This window comes from Theobroma cacao, chromosome 4 (genome assembly GCF_053813885.1).
Source record: "Theobroma cacao isolate CCN51 chromosome 4, ASM5381388v1, whole genome shotgun sequence".
NCBI lineage: Eukaryota > Viridiplantae > Streptophyta > Magnoliopsida > Malvales > Malvaceae > Theobroma > Theobroma cacao.
In genome coordinates, this window is record NC_142642.1 from 3,846,811 (window position 1) to 3,859,308 (window position 12,498).

Here is a 12,498-nt window from a genome sequence, read left to right on the forward strand (position 1 = left end):
TGGAGGGTTATCATCTTGAAAAAAATAGTGGGAGTAATCAATTTAAGATTTACTATCTCATCTTAATTGATTATAATACATGATCACTCATAAACGTTCTTTAAATGTCTAGGTTGTTAAAATGCGAATACACATTACTTTGCGCCACATACTTGATGTCATCTTGAAATTCAGGCCAAAATGTTTGGACTGGTATATCAAGTTGAGAAATGTTTTCAAATATCTATTTAGAATATATGTTATTAAGGAAGATATCCTTACCTTCTTGACAAGGACAAAGAATGAAAAACTAGTAAAAGTTTTACCTTTGACCATGTATATGATTGAAGTAAATCTATCTACTATTGATCTGTCATCATGGGTATTAGATACTGGATGTGGGTCACACTTATTTAATGACATGAAGGTGTTGGAAACGAGTAGAAGATTAACAAAGGGAGAGGTGGTCCTAGGAGTAGGAAATGGAGCAAAGGTTGCTGCATCGGCTGTGGGGACAGTTACCATACCTTTACCTTCTAGGTTGATCTTGGAATTAAGAGACTGCTACTATATTCCTTCCATATCTCGAAATATCATATATGTGTCATACTTGGCATTATATGATGATATAAAATTTTGCATTATGGGCAATTGTTGTTCTTTCTCGAAGGGAGAGATGCATTATGGTGCAAGGACACATTTGAACAGTCTATATATTCTTGATCCTAAGAGACCCATACTCAATATAGAGGTCAAGAAAGCAAAAAAAGATTATCCAAAACTATCCTATATCTGGCACTGTAGGCTTGGACACATCAATGAGACTCGCTTAACCAAGTTACACAAATAAGGTTACATCGATCCATTTAATTATGAATCTTATGGAACATGTGAGTGTTGTCTCCTTGGTAAGATGACCAAGTCGCCTTTCACCAAGAAAAGTGAATGAGTTGGGGTGTTACTAGGACTTGTACATTCAGATGTATGTGGTCCTATGAATACTAGTGCTAGAGGAGGATACTCCTACTTCATCACCTTCACAGATGACCATTCTCGCTATGGTTATGTATATCTGAATCCTTTCACAAGTTCAAAGAATATAGAACAGAGGTTGAGAAACAAACTGGAAAGAGTATTCTCACTCTTAGATCTGATCGAGGAGGATAATATCTTAGACAAGAGTTTCAGGATTATCTGAAAGAGAATGGGATTCTCACACAATGGACTCCTCCAAGGACTCCACAGCATAATAGGGTGTTTGAGAGAAGGAATCGAACTTTATTAGACATGATTTGATCTATGATGAGTCGTGTAGATCTTCCTATATATTTCTGGGGATATGCCCTAGAAACTGCTGCTTGCATATTGAACCAGGTTCCTACCAAATCAATTGATAAGACACCATATGAGATATGGAGTAGGAAAATGCCCAACTTATCTTATACTAGGATTTGGGGATGTACTGCTTATGTGAAGCGTACAATGTCTAATAAGCTAGAAGCGAGATCAAACAAATGTAAATTTGTGGGATATCTTAAAGAAACTCACGAATATTATTTCTATAATCCCACTGAGTAAAAGGTGTTTGTCTCAAGGCATGCCACTTTCCTTGAGAAAGAGTTCCTAAATGAAAGGGCTAGTGGGAGTAAAGTTGTACTTGAAGAAGTTCAAGTCCCACAAATTGACATTCCATTGGAACTTGAACTTGAGATTGTGACATCTGATATACAACTACAATCTCAAAAGGCACAACCACTCAAAAGGTCTAGTAGAATACGTCAAGCTCCAAAGAGATATGGATTTCTCTTGGAAAGAGACGCATTGCCCATAAATGATGAGCCTACATCCTATGAGGAGGCGATATTGGACATCGATTTTGAGAAATGGCTAAAAGCCATGAAATCTGAAATGGATGCCATGGATACCAACTAAGTATGGACTTTGGTGGATCCACCTGAAGGGACAAAACCCATTGGGTGCAAGTGGGTCTTTAAAAGAAAGAGCGATATAGATGGCAAGGTGCATACCTTTAAAGCTAGACTGGTAGCAAAAGGTTACAAACAAAGACAAGGTATTGACTTTGAAAAAACCTTTTCACTAATTGCTATGCTTAAATCCATTAGGATTTTGCTTGCAATTGTTGCACACCATGATTATAAAATATAGCAAATGGATGTAAAAACTGCATTCCTTAATGGAAACTTGCAAGAGAAAGTGTACATGACACAACCTGAAGGTTTTATATCCAATGCTAATGCTAATAAAGTGTGCAAGCGTTAAAAGTCCATTTATAGACTTAAGCAAGCTTCTCAGAATTAGAACATCCATTTTGATGAAGCTATAAAAGGGTTTGACTTCATCAAAAATGAGGATGAGCCATGTGTCTATAAAAAGGTTAGTGGGAGTGTTATAATTTTTCTAGTGCTATATGTTGATGACATATTACTCTTAGGAAATGATATACCATTGCTGCAATTTATGAAGATTTGGTTGTCCAAACAATTCTCCATGAAGGATTTGGGAGAAGCAACTTACATTCTAGGAATAAAGATCTATAGAGATAAATCTAAAAGGTTGCTAAGTTTTTCCCAATCCACATACATAGACAAGGTGCTAAGGAGGTTTAGCATGATGGAGTCCAAGAAGGGACACTTGCCTATGTCGCAAGGCATCTATCTCTCCAAAGACATGTGTCCAAAGAATCAAGAAGAAAGAGATCGAATGGATAAGATCCCATATGCTTCAGCAATAGGATCTATCATGTATGCGATGCTTTGCACTAGACAAAATGTATCTTACACTTTGAGTGTCACGAGTAGATACCAAGCTAATCCTGGTGAAAGTCATTGAATTACTGTGAAAAATATCCTGAAGTACTTACGAAGAACTAGGGATGTATTTTTGGTTTATGGATGAGGTGAACTCCAAGTTAAGGGTTATATGGATGCAAGCTTTTAAACTGACAAAGATGATAGCAAGTCGTAAAATGGATATGTGTTCACACACAATGGAGGTGCAGTGAGTTGGAAGAGTTCCAAACAAGAGACGACTATATATTCTACAATCGAGGCCGAATACATCTCTGCATCTGAGGCAGCGAAAGAGGCACTTTGGATTAAAAAGTTCATTACTGAACTAGATATGGTTCCTAGCATTGTTGATCCAATACCTTTGTATTGTGATAACAATGGAGCCATTGCACAAGCAAAGGAACCAAGGTCTCATCAGAAATCCAAACATGTATTGCAGCGTTACCATGTGATCAGGAAGATCATTGAAAGATGAGACATTTGCATAGAGCGTATACCCACTGAGGATAATATTGCTGATCCTCTCACTAAAACACTATCCCAGTAGAAGCATAATTGTCATGTTGAGAACATTGGTATTAGATACATAGGCGATTGGCTTTAGTGCTAGTGGGAGATTGTTAGTATAAGCCCTACATGAAATACCCCATACTTTGATATGGTGATAAATAAAGTTGATCGAATGCAAATTGAGGTCAATTAAAATGTTTATAAGTGATAAAAGACGAAAGGAGTAGTTTAGGATAAAATATTTCGCAAGTGAGAAAATAATAATAAAATAATAATAATTTTATCGGAGGAGAATTTGTGAGATAAAAGGCGATTTGGAAGTCAATTGAGGCATAATAAGGTATTTTGGGTACCAAGGAGACAAGATAAAATTTTTAGAATAAAATAATATTTTATTAATAAAATAATATTAAAATATTAATATTTAGCCGGATGTCGAAGTCAATCAAGAAGAAAGATCATATGGTTGATCCAAGTGGGGGAGAAGATGACAACCCTGACTCTATAAAAATATTTATCATGACATACATGTGATGGAAAGCATGTTTGCATGCTAGGAGAGTCCCGAAAAATTTACAAAAGTCGGTATTGTACCTAGAGGTACAATAAAGTTGATTTAAGCCTCGAACTAGATCAAATAGAGAATTTACAATGAAATTAAGAATTTTAAAGTCCCAGAATGGTTTAATATGGTGATTCGGAGTTCGATGATCAATTTGGAGTCAAACCGGAATTTTCGCTATCCAGGGGTAAAATGGTCATTTGCCACTTGGGGACAAAATGAGAATTTTAAAAATGATTTTTTTGGCCCCATTTGACTTATTGGAGTATAATTTGACTTATTGGAGTAAGATTTGAGGTTTAGAAGTGAAAAATTTTAATTTCGGTATAATTTGGAGTAAAAGGGTAAAATGGTAATTTTGCCACCCCAGGGGCAAAATTGTAATTTTCCACCACCAGAACATTTTTCCAGCACATGGTCTTCCTCTATCCTCATTTTGACCATTGACTAATTGTGTGGTGGAGATAAAAAGGATTAAAATTTTAAAAATTTTAAAAACGGGCCAATGACATGATGCCATGTGTCATACCTTTATTATTTTATTATTTTTTTATAAAAAGGCATAAAATCAGCCCATCTTCCACCCCATGGCCGGCCAAACCAGCAAGAAGAGAGAGAAAACAAAAACAAAATCCTAGAAAGAGAAAATCAAAGAAAAAGTGTGAATTTTCAAGGAAATTAAGTGAAAAATGTGAGATTTTTCTATTAAGCTTGAGTTTTCTTATTCCCAAGCATTTCTCTTTATTTTTCATGATTAAATTACATGTTTTCATGATGAATTCAATTCTGAAAAAATGGGTTAGGAGAGAGAAAGTTGTTAGATTAATTTGATTTTAAGTTATGTTAGTGTTTTAAGTTAGTTTAGCATATTTAGGAACAAAACAACAAGAAAAGAATTTATTTTCCTCCATTACCATTATTAGCCGAATTTTCTAGGGGAATATTGGCTGATGATCTTGATGTTTATTTGAGGAATTATGATGAATAATGATGAATTATGAGCCTAGAAAAATAATGGAAATTTTCGGAGCAAAAATACGATTTTTACCCACTAGGGGTATTTTCGTAATTTGCTACCGAGATTGATAAATTGAATCTCATTCACAGTCATGGAGGTAATTTAGTTATAATTGGAGTGTAGAAAGTGAGAAGAATTGATTTGGAGTTAAATTGGAGATAATAGGCCGAATTAGGTCAACACCGCATTTAAGCGGTTGTCGGATAAGTTGTATATCATATCATGCATATATACCGAGCCTGAATTGATTTTATAATGGTCAAGTATTGATGTGGTGAATTATGTATTGTACATTGTGGATAGGTGGTGAACAAAGTACACTGGTAAAAGTACAGAGATTGTGCTTGGAGACTGAGATTAGGAGTACATCGACTCCTAGAACTGTGAGTGAACTTATTATCGTCTTAATTATCTAGAGTAGTTTTATACAACTATGTGATTTTATGAAAAATGAGTTTAAATGGTAAATTGCTATGTTTTAAGAGAAATTGTGATTTTATAAAATGATTTTATAAATTTTCTGGAAAATCGAATATTAGTTTTGAAAATAGAGTAATTGGAGATTGCTAGTTTGTGTTGCAAATTTATGGTTTTGAATTGAATGGCTTATGATAATAAATGAGCATGAATGGCTAAACTGATTTTGGTGTTAGAATTATTTATACTGTGTATTCAGCCTTGAGAGGCTAGGTTGCAATAAATTGACATGTCATGCTAGAATGAATTTTATTGATTGGTGGATTATATATTAATTATTTACTGCAGAGGGGGTTCCGTGGATCAGCCTATTAGAGGGGCACGGTAAACTCCATTATATTATTACCTTGAACGGAGAGGCGTGTAGGGTATCTCCTGGGGTATAGCTTAGGGTTCACTTCACGCCAAACCACCACGTGAAGGGGAACTCAGCCAACGCCAAGGAACGGCTGTATTTTTCTCAAACTAAAATATATTTTAAGTGTATACAAGATTTTAACAGCCTTGGCAGACTCGGTTAGATGCCCTGCGCAAGGTATCACCGAGTATGAGTTTTGGCACGAGCCAAAGTTTTAAGAAATTCATAAGCCAAGTTGATTTCTCGATTTTTATGGATTGATTTTATTTGGTTGAAAAGAGTTGAAAGGTAATAAAATTACAGTATGATGATTTATTTTAATTGTCTCCATTTACTCGACTTTAGATAGTTTAGATGGTATCTGTTTACTCACTGGGATTTTATAATCTCACCACCCTCATTTCCTCACATTTCAGGCTCAGGGAATTCCATAGTTAGCTGACTTTGACAAGGACTTTCATTTGGACTCGAATCGGTAAAAGCTGTAGGTTTCCAACTTCCGATGCATTTTGGTTAGATGTGGGCCCACGTGTCACTGTAAAAGAAATTTTATGCTTTGGTTATTTGTTTTATAGTATATATAAATATAATTAACTTTTACGCTATAAGAATTATGTACCGATAGTTTTATGAAAATTATTTTATAAGAAAATAGTTTATTTTATTGAATATTTTTATTATATTCAAATGGTCAAATTTTCACTTCAAATGAATGTTTTAGATATTTAATTTGTTTTTAAATCATTAAATATATATTTTCGGCTTACTTACTACATTTTTAGCATGTTTCGAGATTTTCGACAAAAATGACGAAAATGCCCCTGTGAGCCAAAAAAAAATGTTATGTTATGATTTGAAAATGATTTGTAATCCTTCGTATTTTGATATTTGATAACTATTGCTCACCAGGGAAGTGCGAAAGCTTATACGAGAGCCTTGCGAGGTTTCGATCGACATTCGGGGTGAAGAATGTTTGTCGAGGCTTCGCGGCGGTTGTCACGGGCTCGATGGGGAGTTCCGGGTAGTGACACTACAAGCTAATTTTGTGGTTGTATGGGAATTACAATTTTGAGATATTCATGTATGACATTTTGTTATTCATAATAACATTGAGGTAGTTCTTTATCCATAAGTTTGTAATTTAATTACTTTTTTTACTTATGTAGATCATGGAACTATATATGCCTTGTAAAGGAATTGTATTGGGATACAAGTATGATATCCTTATGCATTAAAGCATTATTCCTAAAAGTTTCTGATCATTGTATTATTGAGACAAGGCATCAATAATGCTCAAAGATTGGCACATGTTATGTTCATTACTTGTGAAGTAAGTAATCGTTCTCATAGGTTGAAGTATATAGATACTTGGAACTAGCATGTGGGTGCTTGCCGTGGGAAAGCAAGTTCACTGAACATGACCCGCCGTGAGAAGTGCATTTGGTACCTCACTCAAGTGTCTATGCAATACTTCTCATGTGTCAATTGTGTAACTACTCCCTAGACTTGAGACATCAGGTTGTCTTGTATGTGGAGTACTATGCTTTGATTTCATCTTTATGGGTGCCTAATCAAGGATGCCAAAACAGGATGTTTTTTAGTATAGTATGAAGCATATGAAGGCAAATGAGTGATCAAGATAAGAATCATTACCCCAAGTGATTCGAGGGGAAATATCTCATTAGTTCTTGGTTGACATTAGCTTAATCAAATCATTGGCCAAGGTGATTAGGAGATTATGAAATGAGTTTCATAAGTCTCCATAAAGCTAATGATCTAACTGCAAGAACAAATATGGAGATCAATAAGAGTAGGCACTGCACCAAGCTCTTATCATCTTCGAGATATATGATGAGGGAATGAATTACACTGAAAAACTGTACACTGAAAGGTTGTCAAAGAATCCTTTGACTCTCCTAATAATTTGGTAGCCATGATACATTGCTAGATGCCAATAATGGTCTGTGGAATTGAATTAGTTAATTTAAAATTGAATATGATTCATTTAAATTAATTAATTAATAATATTATAATTCAATTTCATTGCCAACATGTTAGGAACCTAATGGGTCACACACAAAGGTTGCAATTTCGATTAAATTGAAAGTGTGATGATTTAAGTTAAACTTAAATCAAATTCTAGGTTTTAACTACTAAGGACCTAATTAAAATAGTTTAATTAGGTATTGGTTAAATATTATAATTGTTATAATATTAAGGACTTATTTTACAAATTTTAATAAGTTAAACCTAGATATAAATATCACATTATAGTCACTCTTTTGTTTTAAAGAGAAGGAAACAAAGAAAAGAAAAAGGAATTTTCTCTTGAGTGTTGCCACTCTTGAGAAGTTTATTTTCTTTTGAAAACTTCTCCTTTGATTATTTGATGGAAATCAAAGAAGAAAAGAGGACAAATCATTGTCCACTTGCTAGTACAAACTCGTGACATAAAGCTCTCTCCTTGAGAAGGATCAGTTGCAATCGTGTGTGCATCATTGAAGGCCAAGTGATTGAATGGCTAGGATTCTTTCACACAAAAAGTGTTCACGTTTTGTCACCAAAAGGAATTCATTTAATTACGATATCATTTGGAAAGGTAAAATTTTTGATTTTATGTGATGCTTAACTTTGCATTAAACAACCAAGGTGATCTAAAAGTAAAAGGCATGATTTTAATTTTATTTCAATTTTTTTTATTCTGCTACGTTGATGCTCTAATCATGCCATTCTTAGCAAAATATTCATTCTTCAATTGATATTTAAAAAGCATAATACCTAATAAAATGTTTACTTCCCCACCCTTGGGAGCATCGAGCAAGGAGCACTAGATAGGTGCTCCCCTCTCTTGAAGAGCACTTGTCATGGGGTGGTCGACCGACGACGTGATCAACCAACGAATGGGAACGTTATCGGCCGGTCACATTGTTTTAGAGAAAAAAAAATAAAAGAGAAAGAAGAAAGGGTATTTTAATTTTTTTCATTTTTTTTATTAACAACGTTTGTATTTTTAAGTTTTATTGTCCATTTTAAAAAATGAATCTGCATGAAATTTTGATTAAAACTTTGGAAGATTTTGATATTTTAGATTTTCTATAATATCTTGTTGGCATACGAGGGGAAGAAGGATAGAACAAAGCAAAGGCATCCCGGCCACGGAAGCAAAAGAAATGGTCATATGATTAGGTAGCTTACTTTAAAGTGGCAAAAGCACCAGGTCCAGCAAACCCGTTTTTCCGTGTTTGGAGACACCCAACCTAAGTTCCTGTGGATTTCTTCTAATCCTTCTAATGTCTGCTTTCTCTTTGCTGCATCTAATGGCCTCTTTTTCATAAAGAGTAAATATTTAATTTCACTATCATATAGGCACCTTCAATTTAAAAGCAAAACAAGTGCTTTTCCTTTTAAAAATTAAAAGCACAACGGCTTCAAGTTCAAAAGTCCCTTCCTCGCTATACTTTGGAGGAAAAAAAATTATATACCAATAAATAAATTTGATCATAAACATTCGAATGTGTCTAATACTTGATTGATAATACCATATCAGCATCGGTCATATTAGTCAATATGTACTAATTTTGAGAAAAATTGATACATTTAGCACTATCATTTTGTTTCACTCTTTATATCGAACTATTATCGATTAATATAGACCATTTCGATCCATTTCAATCATATCATTTGAACAATGTTATTTCGAGCTGTACAAGATTTTACCTCCCTTTTTATTTTTCTTTTAAGTTTCTCCCTATTCATCATCATTTTTAATTTTTCACAATTTGATCCAAAATTGAAAATGTTTAGGCTATTGAACATATTTAATAGGAACTTGTCATATATTCTTAATATTTTTAAGAATATGTTTCATTTGTTTGATGTTTGAGAATTATGAATATTAAATACTATAAGTTTAAAAACTTATATTAGCATATGAACATATGTATGTATGTAATTGAAGTTTATTTGTGTGTGTATATATATTTTATAGACAAATATTATGTAATATCGATAAATTCATAATGATACATCGAAACAAAGTGATATCCATGTTAGTGACAATCTTGGTTTCAAAGCCTTAAAACATTGAAAAACAAAAAATCTTATATAACCTAATAGCGACTCAAATCCTTCATCAAATGAAATCCGAAGACCATACCATAAGGATGCACACACCTACGCCATGCATGCCGTTTTCTTAAAATAGCTCATAGTGATGGAAGAGAATATATATATATATGTAAGTGACCCTAAAAGCAATGCAAAAACGAAGAATGAGAATCCTTGGTCTGAAATCCCATCCTTTTGATTGGAAAATTGTACACTGCTCACAGCACAAAGACGAGCCAGTGAAGAAAGGAGAAGGAAAGATGAGAGAAGTGAGAATGGGGTTTGGCAGAGGCAACGCGTGGAGAAGGAAAAGTGTAGTGTGGGGACCATGAACATTAGTTTTAAGTATGTTTGGTAATAAAGCAAAAATCTATGTTTGCTCAGCTTAGCAGGGGCAGCAGCAATGACCAAATTCAACAAAGACGGTGGGTGTTGTTTTTCACTGCCCAAATCATTTGCTGACAATCCCTTTAGTTTGGTCATATTTTTGCTGCAGAAAGTGGGATTCTGAGGGCGTGCGTGTTAGTTTCTCGAGAAAACAAGGCTCAAAGTGATTTCACAGCACACCACTTTTGTCTTTGCCAGCTGTTGCCTTCTTTGATTTTCCTTTCTTTAATTTTCCTTCTTTGTTCGCTTCCTCACTCGAATGATGCCTTGCTGTCTTTCCAGACCTTTACTTGACTCCATTTCTTATTGACACCTGGTTGGACTTTGGGTTAGTGCTTTTCCTTTGGTTTTACTCTCCATACTAAAATCTCCTTTCAAAGAAAAATTAAAAATTTAGAGATTTAATTTGAACGTTGTGATCTATTGGTGTTTCTTTTTGGTTGGATTCCATCCATATTTTTTGACGTTTTACCATTTATCCATAATCATTATTACATTTCTTTTATTACCCTTCCATTTACTATGAACGTTGCATGGGTATGGGAAAGAGTTTTGAACTTATAAACGTAAATATTATACATTATTCTAATAAATTATTTTTAAAAAATATATATTATGTCTTAACGCATGATATAACACAAAAAACATTTAAATTTCTTTTTGATGTAATTTATAAAATTAATTGTTTATATTATTTTAAAATAAGATTAATTGTTTGTCATTAGTCACGTATTTTATAGGAAAAGAAAAGTTTAACATAATACTTGAAAATACCCTTAAACTGTTTAAAGAAAATTCAAATAAGTTTTTATTCTTCTATTACTTCAATCAAATCTTTATATTTTTATTTTGAATTAAATAAGTACTTGTTATTAACGATTGATTGAATGTCATTAGTTAAAATATTATTTATCATTTTATATTCATGTAACATTGGCATGACATTAATATTGAAGACGAAAAGCGTCATATGATTTTGTCATTGCACTAAATCATCATCTATAATGACATGCTAATATTACATAATATAAAATATTAAGTGATATTTAACTATCAATAATTAATTATTAGTAATAAAATTTTATTTGATTTAAAATAAAAATTTTATTAAAAGAAATAAAAAAATAAAAATTTATTTAATTTTTTTAAAATAATTTAGGCCGCTGTAGACATTATATCAAAATAATTGGCAAACATGAAGTAAGAGTGGCGGTTTTTGGTTTCCTTTTCTATTTTACCTTGACATAGAGATCAGGGAGGTGGTGGAGGGTATCACAACAGTGAAAGCAAAGGAAAAAGCCCTTCAACTTTGGGTAAGGAGCCGTTAGAAAGTGAAAACAGACATGATTTAGAAATGATGGATGAGATTAGTGGCCACGTGCGCAGAAGAGGTTAAAAAAGTGAAAATAGTTTAACTAAAATTAATTAATCATGTGACGGTCGGGAGTAAGAGAGTAAGCAATGCCCAGTGCTGGCCAAGAGTCGGCGAAAGACTTGGGACAAGCTGTCGTCTACTTGGCAAGCGTCCAACTAAAACTGGGCCCCCCTTCTCTTTTCCTCGTAAAATCTTTGGGCTGTTGGCCGGGATTAATTATCTTACTTATATATGTATATACTTTGGAATTAATAATAAATTATATAAATACATGAAAAGTTAATGTTGAATTAAACCCCATTTTTATCTTCTTGTAATAATTAACATGCTAAATCATGTAAAAGGATAAGAGGGAGGGGGGTGAGAGTGATGGGAGTGGACTTTAAATAGTAGAAAGAGGAAAGATGTTTACAGTATTACGATGGAGTGCTCTCTTTCTATTTTAAGTGTTAGATAACATGATCTATCACATTGGTTGGAGAGCTGTCCATTTCTACCAATTCAACCAAGGAAAGTAGTTGAATTTCGTGATGACCATAACCAAAGCCCTTTGTTTTGTTATCATCATCGCTCTTGCCCAAATTTTAGGTTGTGTGGCTTATTATTGCCCCCTGAATCCAATCGTTTTCATTATCATATTTCCTTTTACTTTTTTTTTCATAGTAATTTCTTGATTTAAAAAGTCCGACATATCACTTTGGATGGTGAACGATTCTTTATTATTTAAAACTTATTTTAATATTAACCAAAAGTTATTGCAGTTCACATTTTCGGTGTTTTCTTCAAATTTTATTCAAAATTAATCGATTATATTTTTAATTTTCGATTGCATACATATTTAAACAAGGATCATGAATGTATTAAAAAGAAATACTAAGAGACAAAAAATTAATGGAGGAATCTCAACAAGATGCA

At 33.3% G+C, this 12,498-nt stretch overlaps 1 protein-coding gene and 1 long non-coding RNA gene across 3 annotated transcripts; both read left to right on the forward strand.

The window, feature by feature from the left end:
• Positions 1-1,281: 1,281 nt before the first annotated feature.
• Positions 1,282-1,911, forward strand: LOC148763069 (uncharacterized). Its single transcript, XM_088805412.1, has 2 exons — positions 1,282-1,463; positions 1,575-1,911. Exons 1-2 carry the CDS (start codon positions 1,282-1,284, stop codon positions 1,909-1,911), a joined length of 519 nt encoding a protein of 172 aa, XP_088661538.1.
• Positions 1,912-4,430: 2,519 nt separating this feature from the next.
• LOC148763070 (uncharacterized) lies at positions 4,431-6,767 on the forward strand. 2 transcript variants are annotated; one of them, XR_016026022.1, is made up of 4 exons: positions 4,431-4,552; positions 5,183-5,262; positions 6,131-6,198; positions 6,624-6,767. It is a non-coding gene; the product is annotated as an uncharacterized LOC148763070 (long non-coding RNA). The 2 variants fall into 2 exon arrangements; XR_016026021.1 differs by lacking the exon at positions 6,624-6,767 and having other exon boundaries at positions 6,131-6,250.
• Positions 6,768-12,498: the final 5,731 nt, after the last annotated feature.

What these genes read in the sequence shown, in the direction of transcription:
- LOC148763069 (XM_088805412.1), top strand. Translation starts at nt 1,282, where the DNA reads ATGAGTCGTGTAGATCTTCCTATATATTTCTGGGGATATGCCCTAGAA. An exon ending in GCTTATGTGAAGCGTACAAT is followed by an intron (nt 1,464 to 1,574) that starts GTCTAATAAGCT and finishes GTTTGTCTCAAG; the next exon opens with GCATGCCACTTTCCTTGAGA.